The sequence below is a fragment of the Theobroma cacao genome, chromosome 4, assembly GCF_000208745.1.
Source record: "Theobroma cacao cultivar B97-61/B2 chromosome 4, Criollo_cocoa_genome_V2, whole genome shotgun sequence".
NCBI classification, from domain to species: Eukaryota; Viridiplantae; Streptophyta; class Magnoliopsida; order Malvales; family Malvaceae; genus Theobroma; species Theobroma cacao.
In genome coordinates, this window is record NC_030853.1 from 30,795,690 (window position 1) to 30,810,404 (window position 14,715).

Sequence of the window (14,715 nt, forward strand, 5' to 3'; positions counted from 1 at the left end):
TTATACAAACATATTATATCGACATATCATTATTCATTATGACATATTAGTATGCTTCATCAATGTCACATGATATGAAATAATAAATATCATTTTACCTAAATCAACTATTAACCATAACAATTTATGACTCAAAATAAAAATATAAAAATTTAATAAAATAAATAAAAATTCATATAAATTTTTTAAATAATTTAAAATCTTTTTCAAATATTAAACCGATAGGCAAACATTCGGCATTCAAGTAACAAAACAGGAAAGATGGAGTAACATTTTCTATTTTGTTACTGTTATATTAATGTTACCAGAATTAAGATTACTGTTCCCAGCTGAGGCATGCAAATTTGGTGGTGGGTCCTTGGCAAATTCGAAGGGGAAGACATTAACGAATATATACAGTTTTTATGGTAGTTTCATCTTTCACATAAATTTCTCGTGTATCATTATTACAAGGAAAATGCCCCACTGCATCTTGGATTATTCCTTCTCTTTCATTGCTGATCTTCAAAGCTTAGCTCTCTGTAGTTCTAGCTTGGCGATGGTACCCAAATGCACTTCATCAGGTCCATCTGCGATTCTCAATGTTCTTGCTGTGGCCCACAGGTGCGCCAGGACAGTGTCGGACGATAACCCCGCTGCACCGTGTACTTGCATTGCCATGTCTAGCACCTTCAGTGCCATGTTTGGAGCTGCTACCTGCAACATCCAAAAATGAATTTCGTAAGAAAGGTCGTACTGCACCAGAAATTATCAAATAGTAATGGTTACCTTGGCCATTGCAATGGTGCCTCGGGCTTTCTTGTTTCCAAGTCGATCGAGCTGGTCAGCGGCCTCAAGAACCAACAACCTGGTTTGCTCCAGCTCTACTCGACACTGCAAGAAGCAGCCGATTTTCAATTCAACTAACAACTTTCAATTTAATCACTCTGTAAACATCTCTAACTATTAAACTACCTTTGCAATATCTGAAAGAAATGAACCATGTTGAGCAATCGATTTTCCAAATGTTTTCCGACGAAAAGCCCTTTGAGCCATCAACTGCATGCCACGCTCAGCAGCACCAACCAGTCTCATGCAGTGGTGCAATCTTCCTGGGCCCAGTCTTCCCTGCAAGAGTATAAACAGCAGCAAAGATAAACATCAATGAAAGAAGCTCATAAAAGTAACATCACTCAACAAAGTTCGAGGTCCTCACAATCAACTAGATGTAACCAACTATAAAATCAGATCACTACATGGAATATTGTGGGAGTGAAACCCAAACAGAAAATGTATGGCAGTCTTGTCATCCTTCAATAACATGGCAAGATACATGGCAATGGTACCTGTGCGATCTCAAATCCACGTCCTTCTCCCAATAAGATATTCTTTGCTGGCACGTGAACATTCTCAAAGGAGATTTCTGCATGTCCATGAGGAGCATCATCAAAGCCGAACACTGTTAGTGGTCTCTTTATGTATACCCCGGGAGTCTGGACATCCACTAATATCATGGATTGCTGCTTATGCTTAGGGGCAGTGAAGTCAGTTTTTCCCTGGATATTGTTCAGATCACACCCTCTTTAGACCAATTAGGTACAAGTAGAGAACTTATTCCTCCCATGCCATTCTAAAAGAACTAACCATAAGTATAAGAATTCTGCATCTTGGATCCATGGCTCCGCTAGTCCACCACTTGGTCCCATTGATGATATATGAATCTCCTTGTCTGTACCAGAAGCACATAGCGAGATTAATTCCAACCAGATTAATAAATCAGATATGACAGTAGCACAAATAAAGGAATAAGGGGGGGAAATAATAAAATGTTATATAGCACCTTTCATCATGTTCTTCGTGGGTTGAAGTGCAAAAACTTAGACGCAAATCTTTATTGATAGACAGATGATATAAAGAAAAAAAAAAAAGACAGATGCTATGCACACTACAATTTGCTTAAAATTGCTACACATTTTAAAGAATTGATAAACATACCTTTTGATGGAACACTCAATATTAGTTGCATCAGAGGAAGCAACTTGTGGTTCTGTCATTGCAAATCCAGAGCGAATTCTCCCCTCAAGCAATGGAACGAGCCATTCGTGTAGCTGTTCTTTAGTCCCATACCGCAACAGTACCTAAAATGAAAAAAAAAAAAAAGAAGAAATGTTATGATAAACCAAACAACACTAAGATATACAGTGAACCATAATGCCACAAAAGCAAACCAATATGATTTATCGTGCAGAAATCAAGTAGTTGTACTTCCCCAACTCCAGCTGCACCGACTTGATTTTGGTGAAGCAATTTTGAAAACCATCTGAGTTTACCTCAGTCTACTAGTAGTTCCTATAATGGCTTATCTTCACCTAAGATCATGTTTATCATTACAATCTCATGACCTACTACTGACAGGACAAGGCTATGCGGTAGTGAAAGCAATTAGTCATCATAGATTTTAAGGAATCCAGATGTAATTCTTACCTCCATATTCCCAGTATCTGGTGCACCACAATTAAACACCTGCGGAGCCCAAACAGAGCGACCCATAATCTCACAAAGGTATCCATATTCAAGGTTTGATAGGCCCGCACCAAGTAAACGATCATGTGCATTGTCAAAGTAAGCATTCTCACTCCCATTAAAAATAAGTTCTTTTGTCCTAGCAGCACTGTCAAACTGCATAAAAAAACATTTTCTCAAGAATATCATATTTCCATATAAACAATAACATTTTAAGAGCAAGTATGAGTAAAAACCGTAATTGGTGACGGATGGAGTTTAAAGTAGAAGACTAGAGATACATACAGGTATCCATAAATTCCACAACCCTTCTTTCTTTGCAAGCTCTTTTAACTTCTCCTCCTCTGGATGCACTGTCCAACGCAAGTCAGACTGCGCACGTTTGCTGAATTCATTTTCCATGGGATAGATATGATCTTCCATGAACTTAATCAATCTGTTTCTCAATTCCTGAACCCTTTTACTAGGGACTAACCTCCCACTTCCCTCAGGAAGGCCTCTAACTTTGTTCTCAATCCCATATTGCCTTATACCTTGTGAAACTGGATTTCAGCAATTAAAAGAACAAAATCACCTTCCAATTACTCTGGACCACAAACTTTATAACTGAAATGAAGTGAAAATAAGATGGCATTTAAAATACACAACAACCAAGATCTTAAATGATGTTTCCAAATAGTCTTGTATTGCAGCTACAAGCACATAACCTTAAATAGATGTATTTCCTTATTTATGAACTCTGTTATTAAAAAGCTTCAACAAACTCCCCCTGCGATTATGTATTTAAGTCATATATCCAATTGGAAAACATGAGAACTACCAGGAGCCTTATGTGCTTCACAACACAGCAAAAACCTGTATCTTTTGTTCCTTGGGGGAACAAAAGTAAATGATGTCTCTAATTTAGATATAATATTAGTAGTGAAACTTCTTTACCTATTAGAAGACCTGAAAATACACACATGAAAATTGATGGAATAAGGGGCTCTTTTTTCTTGTCTTGCCAGTCATTCAACATAAGATTATTGAAGTGAAACAATTACGGCTTTGAACCCAAACAAAGCTTGAAAGTTTGGAAGAACAGTATCTGTTTGGTACAGTTTGAACCCATCATGAATACCTTACAGATGAGAAGAAACACATTTAAAAAAAAAAAAGTTTCTATGCCACTCTATAAGCAATTTATAAGACCAAAAAATTCCTATCTCATATCAAACAGCAAATATGGTGCTAGGTTCTACCCAATAACATATTCTTTAAATCTTATCTGCATATCTGGATTCAGAAAACCCACTATAAATGTGAATGTCGACTCCCTGATAACATTTCTATTAAGGCACTAAAACCTCACTGTAATGTGAAAACTGCCATTAACAGTCTACTCTCTGTTTACTTGCGTCGTTTACTAGAAATTTATTCAAAAAAATATATATCACTACAAATTTGGTACTCCTAAAGGTCCAGAAAGAAATAGAGTAAATAATAGTTGGAAAAATAATAAATGTCACAGCCAGCAAAAAAGGTGGAACAGCTTAGCTACCAGAGGGGGGACGCTCTGGAAGCACAGTCTTCTTCGCAATAAAAGCCAATGCAGAAGCTATGAGACCATTAGCATGCCTTCCTGTATGTTCTGCACGTTTACCTCCTGAAGCATTACCCTGCATTATCAATTTTAGCAAAGCATAATATCAACGCATTGGCCTTTCATAATTAATCATAATAAAATACCAAACTATTTAATGTCACAGAATACCATAAGCCATCTATTATATACTCCTGTGTAGATAGACGCTCCACGGAACAAAGAAAAGGCAACATAGAACTTCCACTCAGAGACAGGCCATGCTTTTCCCTGTATTGCAACATTTTCCGGCAAAAAGTAAATCTGTCAGTGAGTTAACTGAACAGTTGACAGAAGCTTCACATATACAGGGAATTGAAGCCTCAGCATATTCATGGCCAAAAGGCCATAGAGGGGGTGAGGGTGGGGTGCTTACAATAATTTCTGCATCAGATGAGAAAAGTGTCTTAAGTGTACATATTAATCAAAGGCGTGTATGGTGGTACTTACAGCTTCAAAGCAGTATTCTGCCAGAAATTCAGCCAGTGAAGGAATCCCTTCTGGAATTCCAATGAGCTCAAGCCCGTCACCCAGTTGTTCTAATTCAGGCCCAATTTGTACAATGTAATGCTGCCAATTGAGTAATGGTGAGCTTTCGAAATTTATAGCTAAGAAGATGTAATATGACTTGGTTCCTCTATGAACTATATTACATGAGAAACACTATATCAATGACCAAAAAGTAAAGAGGAAATGAAATGGCATATAATATGTAAAAGTACCAAAAAAAATATAGGTAACTGTTCTATTTATGCAAAATGGTAAAGTTGAAAAGATCAGCTAAGTACCATGCAGCTGTGTGCAACATCACACATTTGGTTTCCAAGCGTAGACAGTTCCCAATCAAGAACACCAATAACTCGGTCCTGCACACTAGGAGCATCTCATAAGGTATTTTAATCAGATAATTCACATCGTTAAGGTAAGTTTTATGCATATTGAATTTGATATCATACAACATCAGAAATCACCTGAAATCCTACCAACATTGCATGGAATACTAATTAAGAATTTTGGAGTGCAAATGCCAAAGACTGGAAGGCATTTTGAATAGAATCAGAATATATTTAAATACAACATAGTTGATGATAAAAACATACACTTAAAGCAATTAAAGATTACGAAGAACCAGACCTCAGTGGGATGGAACACAACATTATCAATGCGGAAATCTCCATGAACTAGGCCTCCTGTGGCACCTGATGAATCCTCTGGAGGAATATTCTTTCGTAACCAATCAACCAGCTCAAACATCTTGGGATTTCTCTCTGGTTTTCCCTCACTAGTTGAAGCAAGGTATTGTTTAAACCACCTCTCTATCTAGAAGAAGGAAAAGCTATGTAATTATTTATGTTCATTTTTCTTAAAGGTCTTATGCCTTCAAAATCCAACATGGTTAATCTCATTAAAGACCAAGCTTGCATAATAATTCTTCTATAAAAGCACTCTTCATTCACTCAGCAAGACTTTATAGCACAAAAAAGAGTTCATGCACCTGTCTTTTACAATAGTTATCTCGGCGCCCATAGTTTCCCAAACCAATGGCATCAACATTAGCAGAATGCAATGAAGCTAACACTTTTGCAGTTGCCTGATATATTGCCCTCCTCCTCTCAGGTGCCACACCCTTGTCAAACAGAATTAGCGATAGAATTCAATTCGCAACCTCAAAAATGCAAGGAAAAACCACATCATCTCATAAAAAAAACTAATATTACAAACTTCAACAACAAATTCAATATATTTAAATATTAGAGTCTTACTGGTAGCTTGTTGTCTACAAATATGCGACCTTCCAAGTACTCCATTATGTAAAATGCAGTTCCAATCACGCTTGGATCATTACATAAACAGAAAACCTTCGGAACTGGCACTTTGGTATGATCGGCTAGTGCCTTGAGAACCTGACATGCACACATGCACCAAAAAAAAAAAATTATTAGTATTTTACATACATTTTATAAGAAATATTCAACTAATTCTACACTGTAAATTTTACTGGCTATCCACAAAATAGAATTTTTCATAAAGACTTAAAATTTTCTTTTCAAATTGAAGAATTATTATAAAAATATTACTTAAAGTTATATACCTTGAAAAACTTGTCATTTACTTTTGGTTACTAGCAACAAAGCCCTAACCTTTACAACGCAATTTTAAAAAACTAAAGAACTCACCTGATATTCTCTCTCAACGGCATGAGCAGACTGAAGCAGCTTCCCGGGAGGCTTCTTCCTCAAAACGTAGCGTTTCACAGCCCCTCCCGTTTCGACTTCCATCAAATACGTCGGATTCGATTGTCCATGTCCAAACTATACTTCATTTCACCAATCTCAAAAACTCACCAAAAAATAAAAAAAAAACAAAAGGAAAAATAAATCCATAGATGAATAACATATGAACTAATAAAGAAATACCTGAGAGAGAGTGAATTTAGAGGGAGAGAGAGGGAATCCAGGGATATGAGCAGCGGCGTAGACAAACAAAGCCTTAACATCAATCTTGTGAGCTTCCTGCACTGGCTCCACCAGATCACCCGTTCGATTCGCCATAGCTACTACAAAATTTCCTCCGATTATTTAAAAAACAAACAAAATAAGAAAACAGATAGAAGACAGTTATCAGATTTTATTGACGGGAGAAAATCCTTTATTATTAACGTGCTCCGAACGATATCGACTTGAAATTTATTAAACTTAGAAAAAATCGAGCTAGAAGATAACATTAGAAGATTAAATAATCGGAGGCAAGTCGACGAATATTTAATGCATTTCTCTTGCCAGCTCGAAGCAGTGTGTTCGCTTCCTCCACACTTTTGACCGTTTTCACTTATATATTTAATTTTAAAAATAATGCCACCTCTTTTTTTTTTATCTTTTAATAAATAACATCTTGAACAATGTTTTAAAGATGCTTTTTAAGGTTATTTTTTAATTAATGTAATTAATTTTATCATATTATTTTAAATTACGAGATTTGACATAATTAATTAAATAAATTAAAATTTTAAATATATATATAAATACGTATGACGCGTCAATTAAGCTAATTAAATTAAATTTTATATCATAAAACACAATTATAATACAAGTAATTCATTCAAATATGACTATCTTGTTTAATTAAGTATAATAAATTAAACCTATTATATTATACGAATTAATATGATGATATAATTAATTAAGAAATTTATCTGTTTAAGATATAAAATTATTATGTCTTTAAATGCATTAGTTAAATAAAGGAAGAGTATTATATACAGATTAAGCAGATTTCATTAATGTAAAATTAATATGAAATTAATTATCTTATCTTTAAATGCATCGATACATTTAAAATACCACATGATGACATTAAACCAAAATTTTGATCCACACGATCTGTCCAATGTTGTTACTTTAAATGTTGTTTTATAGTAATTTGAGTTTAATGATGGCAAAAAGTAGGCTTTAAGGTTAATAATTGTGTACCGAACCGAAAACAAAGAAAAACTCTTTCTTAATTACAATAATCTTTATCTTAATTAAAATTAAACATTCGGATCTTTTCTAAATATAATGAATTTGATGTACATACCCTCTCTATACGTAAGCTTATTGGATTGAAAACAGTACAAACCCAACATTGCAAAAGTCCGTATATATCTTATCCGTCGGCAATTGCTTGCAAGTTGCAACACGACACATTGGAGAGGTCAAATACGCAGTCCAATGCAGCTTTTTCCTGAGAAAACCAGTCATTTCCATCCAAAGTGAATGCGTCACGGATCATACATACCCGACGTGAGATTAAAACAAATTATTTTCTCGAGACACTCGACATCCACGATTATAAACTTTCCAAAAAAGAAGACTTTGATAGCATCGAAAGGGACAACAATGTTCATCCAAACACAAATAAAGGCATTGTTCTCGCAAACAGGCAAGTGTAGAATGCACATAGGAAACATACATGCCAACTTTTGATTATTCATTGCACGAATTTCAATGCTGCTCCTCCACTGCCATCGGAATGGACTTCACCTGGAACAGAAAATACAGCGCTAGATTGAGTTTCTAGGAATAGGTTCCATGTATAGATGGTGAAACAGGTTTGAGGACACATCCACAGGATGTGCAAGAAATGAAATACCAACCAGCTTCCGGAACTTGAGAATGTAAAACATCTCCAAGTACCGCCGTGTCTCTCTCCTATCAAGCTTAGATACGAGCTTCCAGAAGCCATATACTCCGGCTAGTGTCAGTAACCTTTCAGAATATATCTTCCATGTGAACCTACGGAATAGATCATAAGACTCGTTAAAATCAATCAAGAAGAAAAATTGTTTTCCTTGTACAGCTTCATCAGGCAATACTAAACCTTTCATAGATTCTTTGAAGGGCTCCGTCTGATATCTTGTCCCAGCAACTGGGATCGTTCTGGCAACGTTCAAAAAAGTCAATCATGCTAGCAGCAACCTGATCAGGGTGATAGGGGTCCACATGAAACCCGGAAATACCATGCTCAATGATCTCAGCAGGGCCACCATGACAAGTGGCAAATGTTGGAAGCCCACAAGTCATGGCTTCCACAACTGTGAGACCAAAAGCTTCATAGAAAGCAGGCTGCAAGAGGATCAAAGGAATATGTTAAATTGTTCCGAGATTTAATGTCTTAAACCTAGTAGTTCCATCACACATCTATGAGACATACCTGCACAAAAGCACCCTTGGTATCTGCAATGTAGCGGTAGAGCTCACCGTTACGGGCACGATTCATTTGTGCTCGTATCCAGCGAAACTGACCATGCAAATTGTATTGCTTTATCAGATCATGCATCTTTTCAATCTCTGACATTTCTTCTCTATCCCTGGATTTCTTCACATCCATGTAACCACCAACTATCACTAGATTAACCAGTTCTCTTAGCCTGCTGCTCTTACCATAGCACTCAACAAGGCCCGTTAAATTTTTCACCCTATCAAGTCTTGCCATGGAAAATATGATAGGCTTTGATCGATCACTCAATATACCACTACATTGGCATAAATGAAATAGCAGATCAAGTTCAGGCTAAAATTATGAATTTAATCATAAAACAATCAAAACATGGTTAGTATTCGTAATAGGTTTATTTCTGGTCCAAAGGTTATGCCCTATGAGTATTTCTATAAAGCATAGAGTATGTGCCTAAGAGGGTCATCTTTGATGATGTCACCTAAAGCAGTGTCACTTACACAACTGGATACATAGAGATAGACAACATACTAGCAGCTAAGTTGATATAAAACCTAAGGTAAATTAATTTGATCGTTGAAAGTTACTCACACATGCTCATCATTTTGCTCAGGATCATATAAGAGTTCTTCAATGGAACCATGTAAAGCAGTAAGTCTTCTTTCCTTGTCAGAGTATGGAAAATATATGCACATATCTGCACCTGGGGAGACAATGTTAAACTTTGGATCAAAAACATCTATGCCATGGACAACTCGGTACAGCCCTGGAAGAGTGAAAGCTGTGTGGCTCTCATATTGTCCAACATTATTCTTGCTGAGACAGGGGAAATGTGGTGTGTTAGTAACATGACCAGAAAAGGAGCTATCACTTTATTAATATAACATGGTGCTAAAGTGAAGGACTCCAGAAACCATGATGCTCCTAATGAACAAAGAAATAATTGTATCAGAATATATTTGTGAGAAGAAAAAACTTCATTATTAATATATGAACAACTAGGGTCTTTTAAAAGTTTATTGTAGTTATTGAGATTGCCCCAGAAAGAGAATTAATGATTACATTCCAAAATCACAAAAAACTTACTTACCTCCCAGCAATTTCTTGGTATGTACTGGTAATTATAAAATCAGCACTGTTCATTGCAATAAGGTCAGCAGTAAATTGACTTGCAAAGTGGTACTTGTCCTCATATTGTCTCCAGTATATGTCAGAATCAGGATACTTTGTTTTTTCTAATGCATGTGCGATGTTGCACTATATGGAAATAGAGGTAAAGAAGAAAATCAGGAGTAGATAATAACCCTTGTATGTAAACTCGTCCTTTTATTGTAGCTAGTAATTATTAGAAAAATCAAAGAGAACCTGTGTGATTCCTAGTTTGTATGATAACAGAGATGCAACAAGATTTCCATCGCTGTAGTTGCCAATTATCAGATCTGGTACACCCTGTAACTCTGCAGCAATTTCATTTGATGCATCCTGACAACAGCCAGAAGTAACCACGAATTGAGGAGTGTATATGTGTGCCCGTTAATTTTGGACTAATACAGGAAGCAAAAGGAAAGCATGATAAAACTCTGCTGATGTTTACCTCTGCAAAAGTTTCCAAGTATGGCCACACATCAAACCTCGAAATCCATTTCCTTAGGATACCATTCTCAGTTCTAAAAGGCACCCTCAGTATATGAGTATGTTCTGTTCCACTAATTCTTTCTAGTCTTTGGTTGCATGTTGTTCCTTTTGCATCAGGTATTAGTCGGGTAACCTTAAATCAGCATGCATTGAAAGATGCAATATCAGGAGCCATATGCCAAACTCAGCAAATGGAGAGGGTAAACATAAATATCAATCAACTTATCGTATATTAGTTCCTGAATGGAAGAACTTCTTTGCTAAGCATAGGAATGGAATTAAGAATGCCAATACAAGAGAATTACCAAGTAAACTGAGGATTAAGACACTTACTATGAGAATTTTTGGGATTACATCTAGCCCCTGCTTTTGTTTTCTGAGAAGCATTTCATTCTCTAATGCTCGCACTTGATCAAGTATGTAGACGATCTGTGTTTGATAGGTACAGTTCGATAGTCATGGCAAATACTTATATGTAATTGTCTATGATGGAAATGGAGGGAATTTCTAGCAGTTTAGATACCAAATAATGAGCAGTTGTTGCAAAACTTTACTTTGGCTATATGGTTATAAACATCAAAGATTATCAAACAAAATATGCAATAACAATACCTGTCCACCAGTGTCAGGCAAACCTAAGACATTTGCTTGACCAAAGAAACCATGTGGAGACACAATGACGACATTGAACACCATAGGAATTCTTCCAAGAAATGTTTCCAAGGTAGATGGATCAGGAGCATGAAGGATGTCCAAAAGAAGATGCATCGTCTCTGACACCCGTTGTGTTGTATCACCCCAACCTCTCTCAAATCCCATTCCTTGTAAACTGCAGAACTTAAATCAGATAGACATCTTGCAAGTGACTCAAAGCAACAATTGAAACAGATCAGAGAAACTGTAACCACTCACTCAAACTCAAACTCAGTATATGGTGTTTCAGATGGGAGCTTAGAAAGGTATTCTGCTGCCCTTGCCAAGGCAAACTGAAGTTTGGGAATGTTCTGTATGCGATCATTCAGCATCATCACCTACATAACATAATCTCAGCATTTCAAAGAAATTAATTTCCAATCTGTTGCTGAAACAGCTTTAATTTTTATTTCTTGCTCTGTCTTAGCTTTACTGAATTTGACATCATAGAGTTAGATGATTATTTATTTGGAGATTAGCATGCAAGGCAAAGAGGAATTTTTAACCACTTTTGAAGGGACACTCATTTGCAGTACATTGCATGAAAATATTCAGCAGTGGAAGTTAAAAGAAACACTAATTCTGAGCTAAAGCAAATTTAGATGATAAGATAAAAAACAAAAGGCTCAAGTAAGACTAACATGACCATCATGTTTGTGTGCACGAAGAAAATCGAGCAAAGGTTCCAAGCTTTCTTTGTTGCGGAACATGATTGAAGATAGGTGACGGTTAAGGAACTGAACTCCATTGCCAATGGATGTTGAACGAGTTGGTCTAGGAAAATTGGCATTAAATGGCTCAAAATCAAGTTCAAGCACATAGCTGTCATTGCACCTACAGGGAAAATTCCACTTTTAAATGAATTTTTGAACAACAGAAAGAAGAAGTAAAAATTAAGCAGAACCAGCTTGTTTACAACATGCAATCATATCACAGATTACAAGCATTTGAGAATTCACTTCGAAAGTGAAAACAGAGTAATAATCTCCGCAGCCTCGAGCTATAGCATAAAAGAGGAATTCTTACCCTCCATCCACGAGTTCTTCCTTGAATCGAAGATACTCTGGAACACTCAAATGATCGACACTGAGTTCGTAAACATTAACCCGAACATACTCCCAGACACCTGGCCTTGGACGAACTGCTATAGCCACAAATGGAGGCAGAACTATAGCTTCCTGAAAAGTACAACTCATAAGGCATGAAGTGAAAAATAGTACATAAACAACATATTCTACTTTCTAATCTTATCAAAATTTCTGGGCAGACATGTCAAGGACTGCTAGGGGGGGGCTTTCACCTGCGCAGATTCTAGAACTTTGAAAAAGGGACTATCCCTGAGTTTCTGCATGGCTTCATCTTCTTTAACAGACTTGATCAGCTCATCTATCAGGTGATGAGATTGCAATATCCCTTTTCCCAGAGCAACATAACTTCATAAACAAAGAATAAACAATAAGCAAAAACCCAGCATGCAATAACAAAACCATGATATTATCTCTTAAAAGCACCTTCATTTTCACACCAACAAAACCTCTTTAAAGAAACAAACGAGAGAGAGAGAGAGAGAGAGAGACCGGGAAAGAAGAGAAACAAGCTCGTTACGATAAGCAGAGAGGGTATCCTGGATCCTATCTCTCATTGTGTTCGGCATAGTTTTCTATTAAAATAATCCGCAGAGATACAAATCAGAGGAAATGGGGTGAAGGGCAGGAATGGGATTTGGAAAGAAAAAGAGAAGAAGTGAGGTATAAATAGCCACAAACAGAGAAAGAGCGGCGAAGAAAGAAACGGCCTATCGCAAGTTATTAGACTGAGAAGCATTGGGCACTTGGCATTGCATTGGAACAAACTGATCTTCTTCTCTGATAACTGTGAAGCGCCCTTCGAGTCGTTTCACTCATCTTCTCTTTGAGTCCAAACAACGGGCTCTCCTTTCGAAGTGTAATCGCTTCGCCCTCCATAGACTGTCACGCCCAACGTAGCTTCCCTGCCGTTCCTAGCACGCGCCTATGGCTGCTTTACACTCCTGCATGGCATGGCGCGGTACTAGCGGCTGGTTCTCTGCCACTCCGGCAAAATCGAATGCGTCGGTTATGCTTTGGGCTTTGGAATTGGTCGTTTCGGGTTCTAAATTTGGGCTTTTTCAGCCCCTCTGCCCCAATTAGTATTTTGGATTTGGGCTTTTCCAGCCCTTCTGGCCCAAGTAGTGAATTGGGTAATCACTTATTTTGATTTTATTTATTTCATAATTTTTAAATTTTCATAATTTTTTTTAAATATTACAACGTAAAATCATCATTGAATATCAATATTATAAAAAATTTTAATAAAAAATATACATTAAAATTTTATTCATAATATTCGTAATAAATTAAATACAAAAAAATATAAATAATTTCTTTTTCGTATCTGAAAAGATCGGACATCATCCGTTCAAAAAGAGAAACTATAAACAGGTTAAAGAGAATTCCCTTATTCTGCAAACTTTATTCATATATGCTTTGAATCTCAATTATTTCGATACGCAACTACTTTATGCTTTAAATCTCAATTATTTAAGTACAAATTTACTTGATGCTTACATTAGAATTTAAAGAGTGACACCTTACTACTACATTGTAGATAAATAAGAATAATTTTGATTTCCAACAAGAACTATTGTCTCATCAATCAAAACATATCATGTAAATGTTTGATGAGAGATGATCACTAAAGTGGATGAGAAATGTTCTTTTCTTTATTTAGTCGCTTTCTTTGAGTAAAAGTTGAGAAAAAGTTCATTGCATCTTCACCCATTGGGTTACATTATTTCTTAACGAATGAAACATATCCCAAACCATATAAAGAGTTATTAGTGATATAATTCTGATTAATCTTTAGCCCACATTTTCAAAGAGATTAATTTTTTTAAGATAAAAGAAAGAATTTTTCGAGTTTGAGGTTTTTATGTTATTTTGTAATGAATAGATTATTAAGAGATTTGTTTATCTTTTCTTTAATATCAAATTGAATAACTTTTAACTCTCAGTCTTTTGTAATTCCAATAAAAAATTCTTATCTTTCCAAAAAATATTCAATGGTCTTTGGTAATTATACCTTAGCATCAAATTCATGATCTCCAAGGTGGGGTTAGGATCCACCAACTGAAACTTTTTACCAGAAGGTAACCCAGAGAAGAATAAAGTGCCAGAAAAGGTGAAATTTTGTGTACAATGGGAAGGGAAGAAGGATTAGTGTAGTACAAGCCAAGGCCATCCTCGTCGATATACCATCCTCAAATCAAAGATGCTTGACATCATCAGGAGGCTTTTCGAAAAACAGGTAACCCAAGCTCTAGATTGTCACAAAAGGTTAAGTTTCAAGATAGTACTGTCTGATCTTTCCATTTGGATTTGGAGTTACGATAGATGGAGTATTATATTTCCATCCCTGTGTTCCTTTGATCAAATAGTATATAGGTTAGCTATATACTAACCTATAAATAGTATATGGAGTATTATATCAAATAGTTAAGATAGTACTCTCCAAAGAAATTTGTTTGTAAA

At 36.0% G+C, this 14,715-nt stretch overlaps 2 protein-coding genes across 3 annotated transcripts; both read right to left on the reverse strand.

Annotated features, from left to right (window-relative positions):
* On the reverse strand, positions 261-6,917 carry LOC18603544 (probable acyl-CoA dehydrogenase IBR3). The gene is made up of 17 exons (XM_007035585.2): positions 6,541-6,917; positions 6,301-6,435; positions 5,887-6,027; positions 5,619-5,750; positions 5,258-5,443; positions 4,912-4,989; positions 4,574-4,693; positions 4,256-4,354; positions 4,043-4,160; positions 2,788-3,044; positions 2,464-2,658; positions 1,975-2,117; positions 1,624-1,708; positions 1,326-1,535; positions 955-1,107; positions 769-873; positions 261-696 (listed from the first exon to the last, which is right to left on the reverse strand). Exons 1-17 carry the CDS (start codon positions 6,673-6,675, stop codon positions 505-507), a joined length of 2,484 nt encoding a protein of 827 aa, XP_007035647.2. The 5' UTR covers positions 6,676-6,917; the 3' UTR covers positions 261-504.
* Positions 7,910-13,080, reverse strand: LOC18603545 (sucrose synthase 2). Of its 2 annotated transcripts, none has more exons than XM_018118840.1 (15): positions 12,745-13,080; positions 12,468-12,600; positions 12,194-12,345; positions 11,809-11,989; positions 11,387-11,505; positions 11,087-11,303; positions 10,808-10,903; positions 10,434-10,607; positions 10,205-10,321; positions 9,930-10,096; positions 9,431-9,655; positions 8,816-9,137; positions 8,483-8,727; positions 8,259-8,397; positions 7,910-8,145 (listed from the first exon to the last, which is right to left on the reverse strand). In XM_018118840.1, exons 1-15 carry the CDS (start codon positions 12,819-12,821, stop codon positions 8,107-8,109), a joined length of 2,403 nt encoding a protein of 800 aa, XP_017974329.1. In that variant the 5' UTR covers positions 12,822-13,080; the 3' UTR covers positions 7,910-8,106. The 2 variants fall into 2 exon arrangements, with proteins under 2 accessions (XP_017974329.1, XP_007035651.2); XM_007035589.2 differs by having other exon boundaries at positions 11,809-12,001.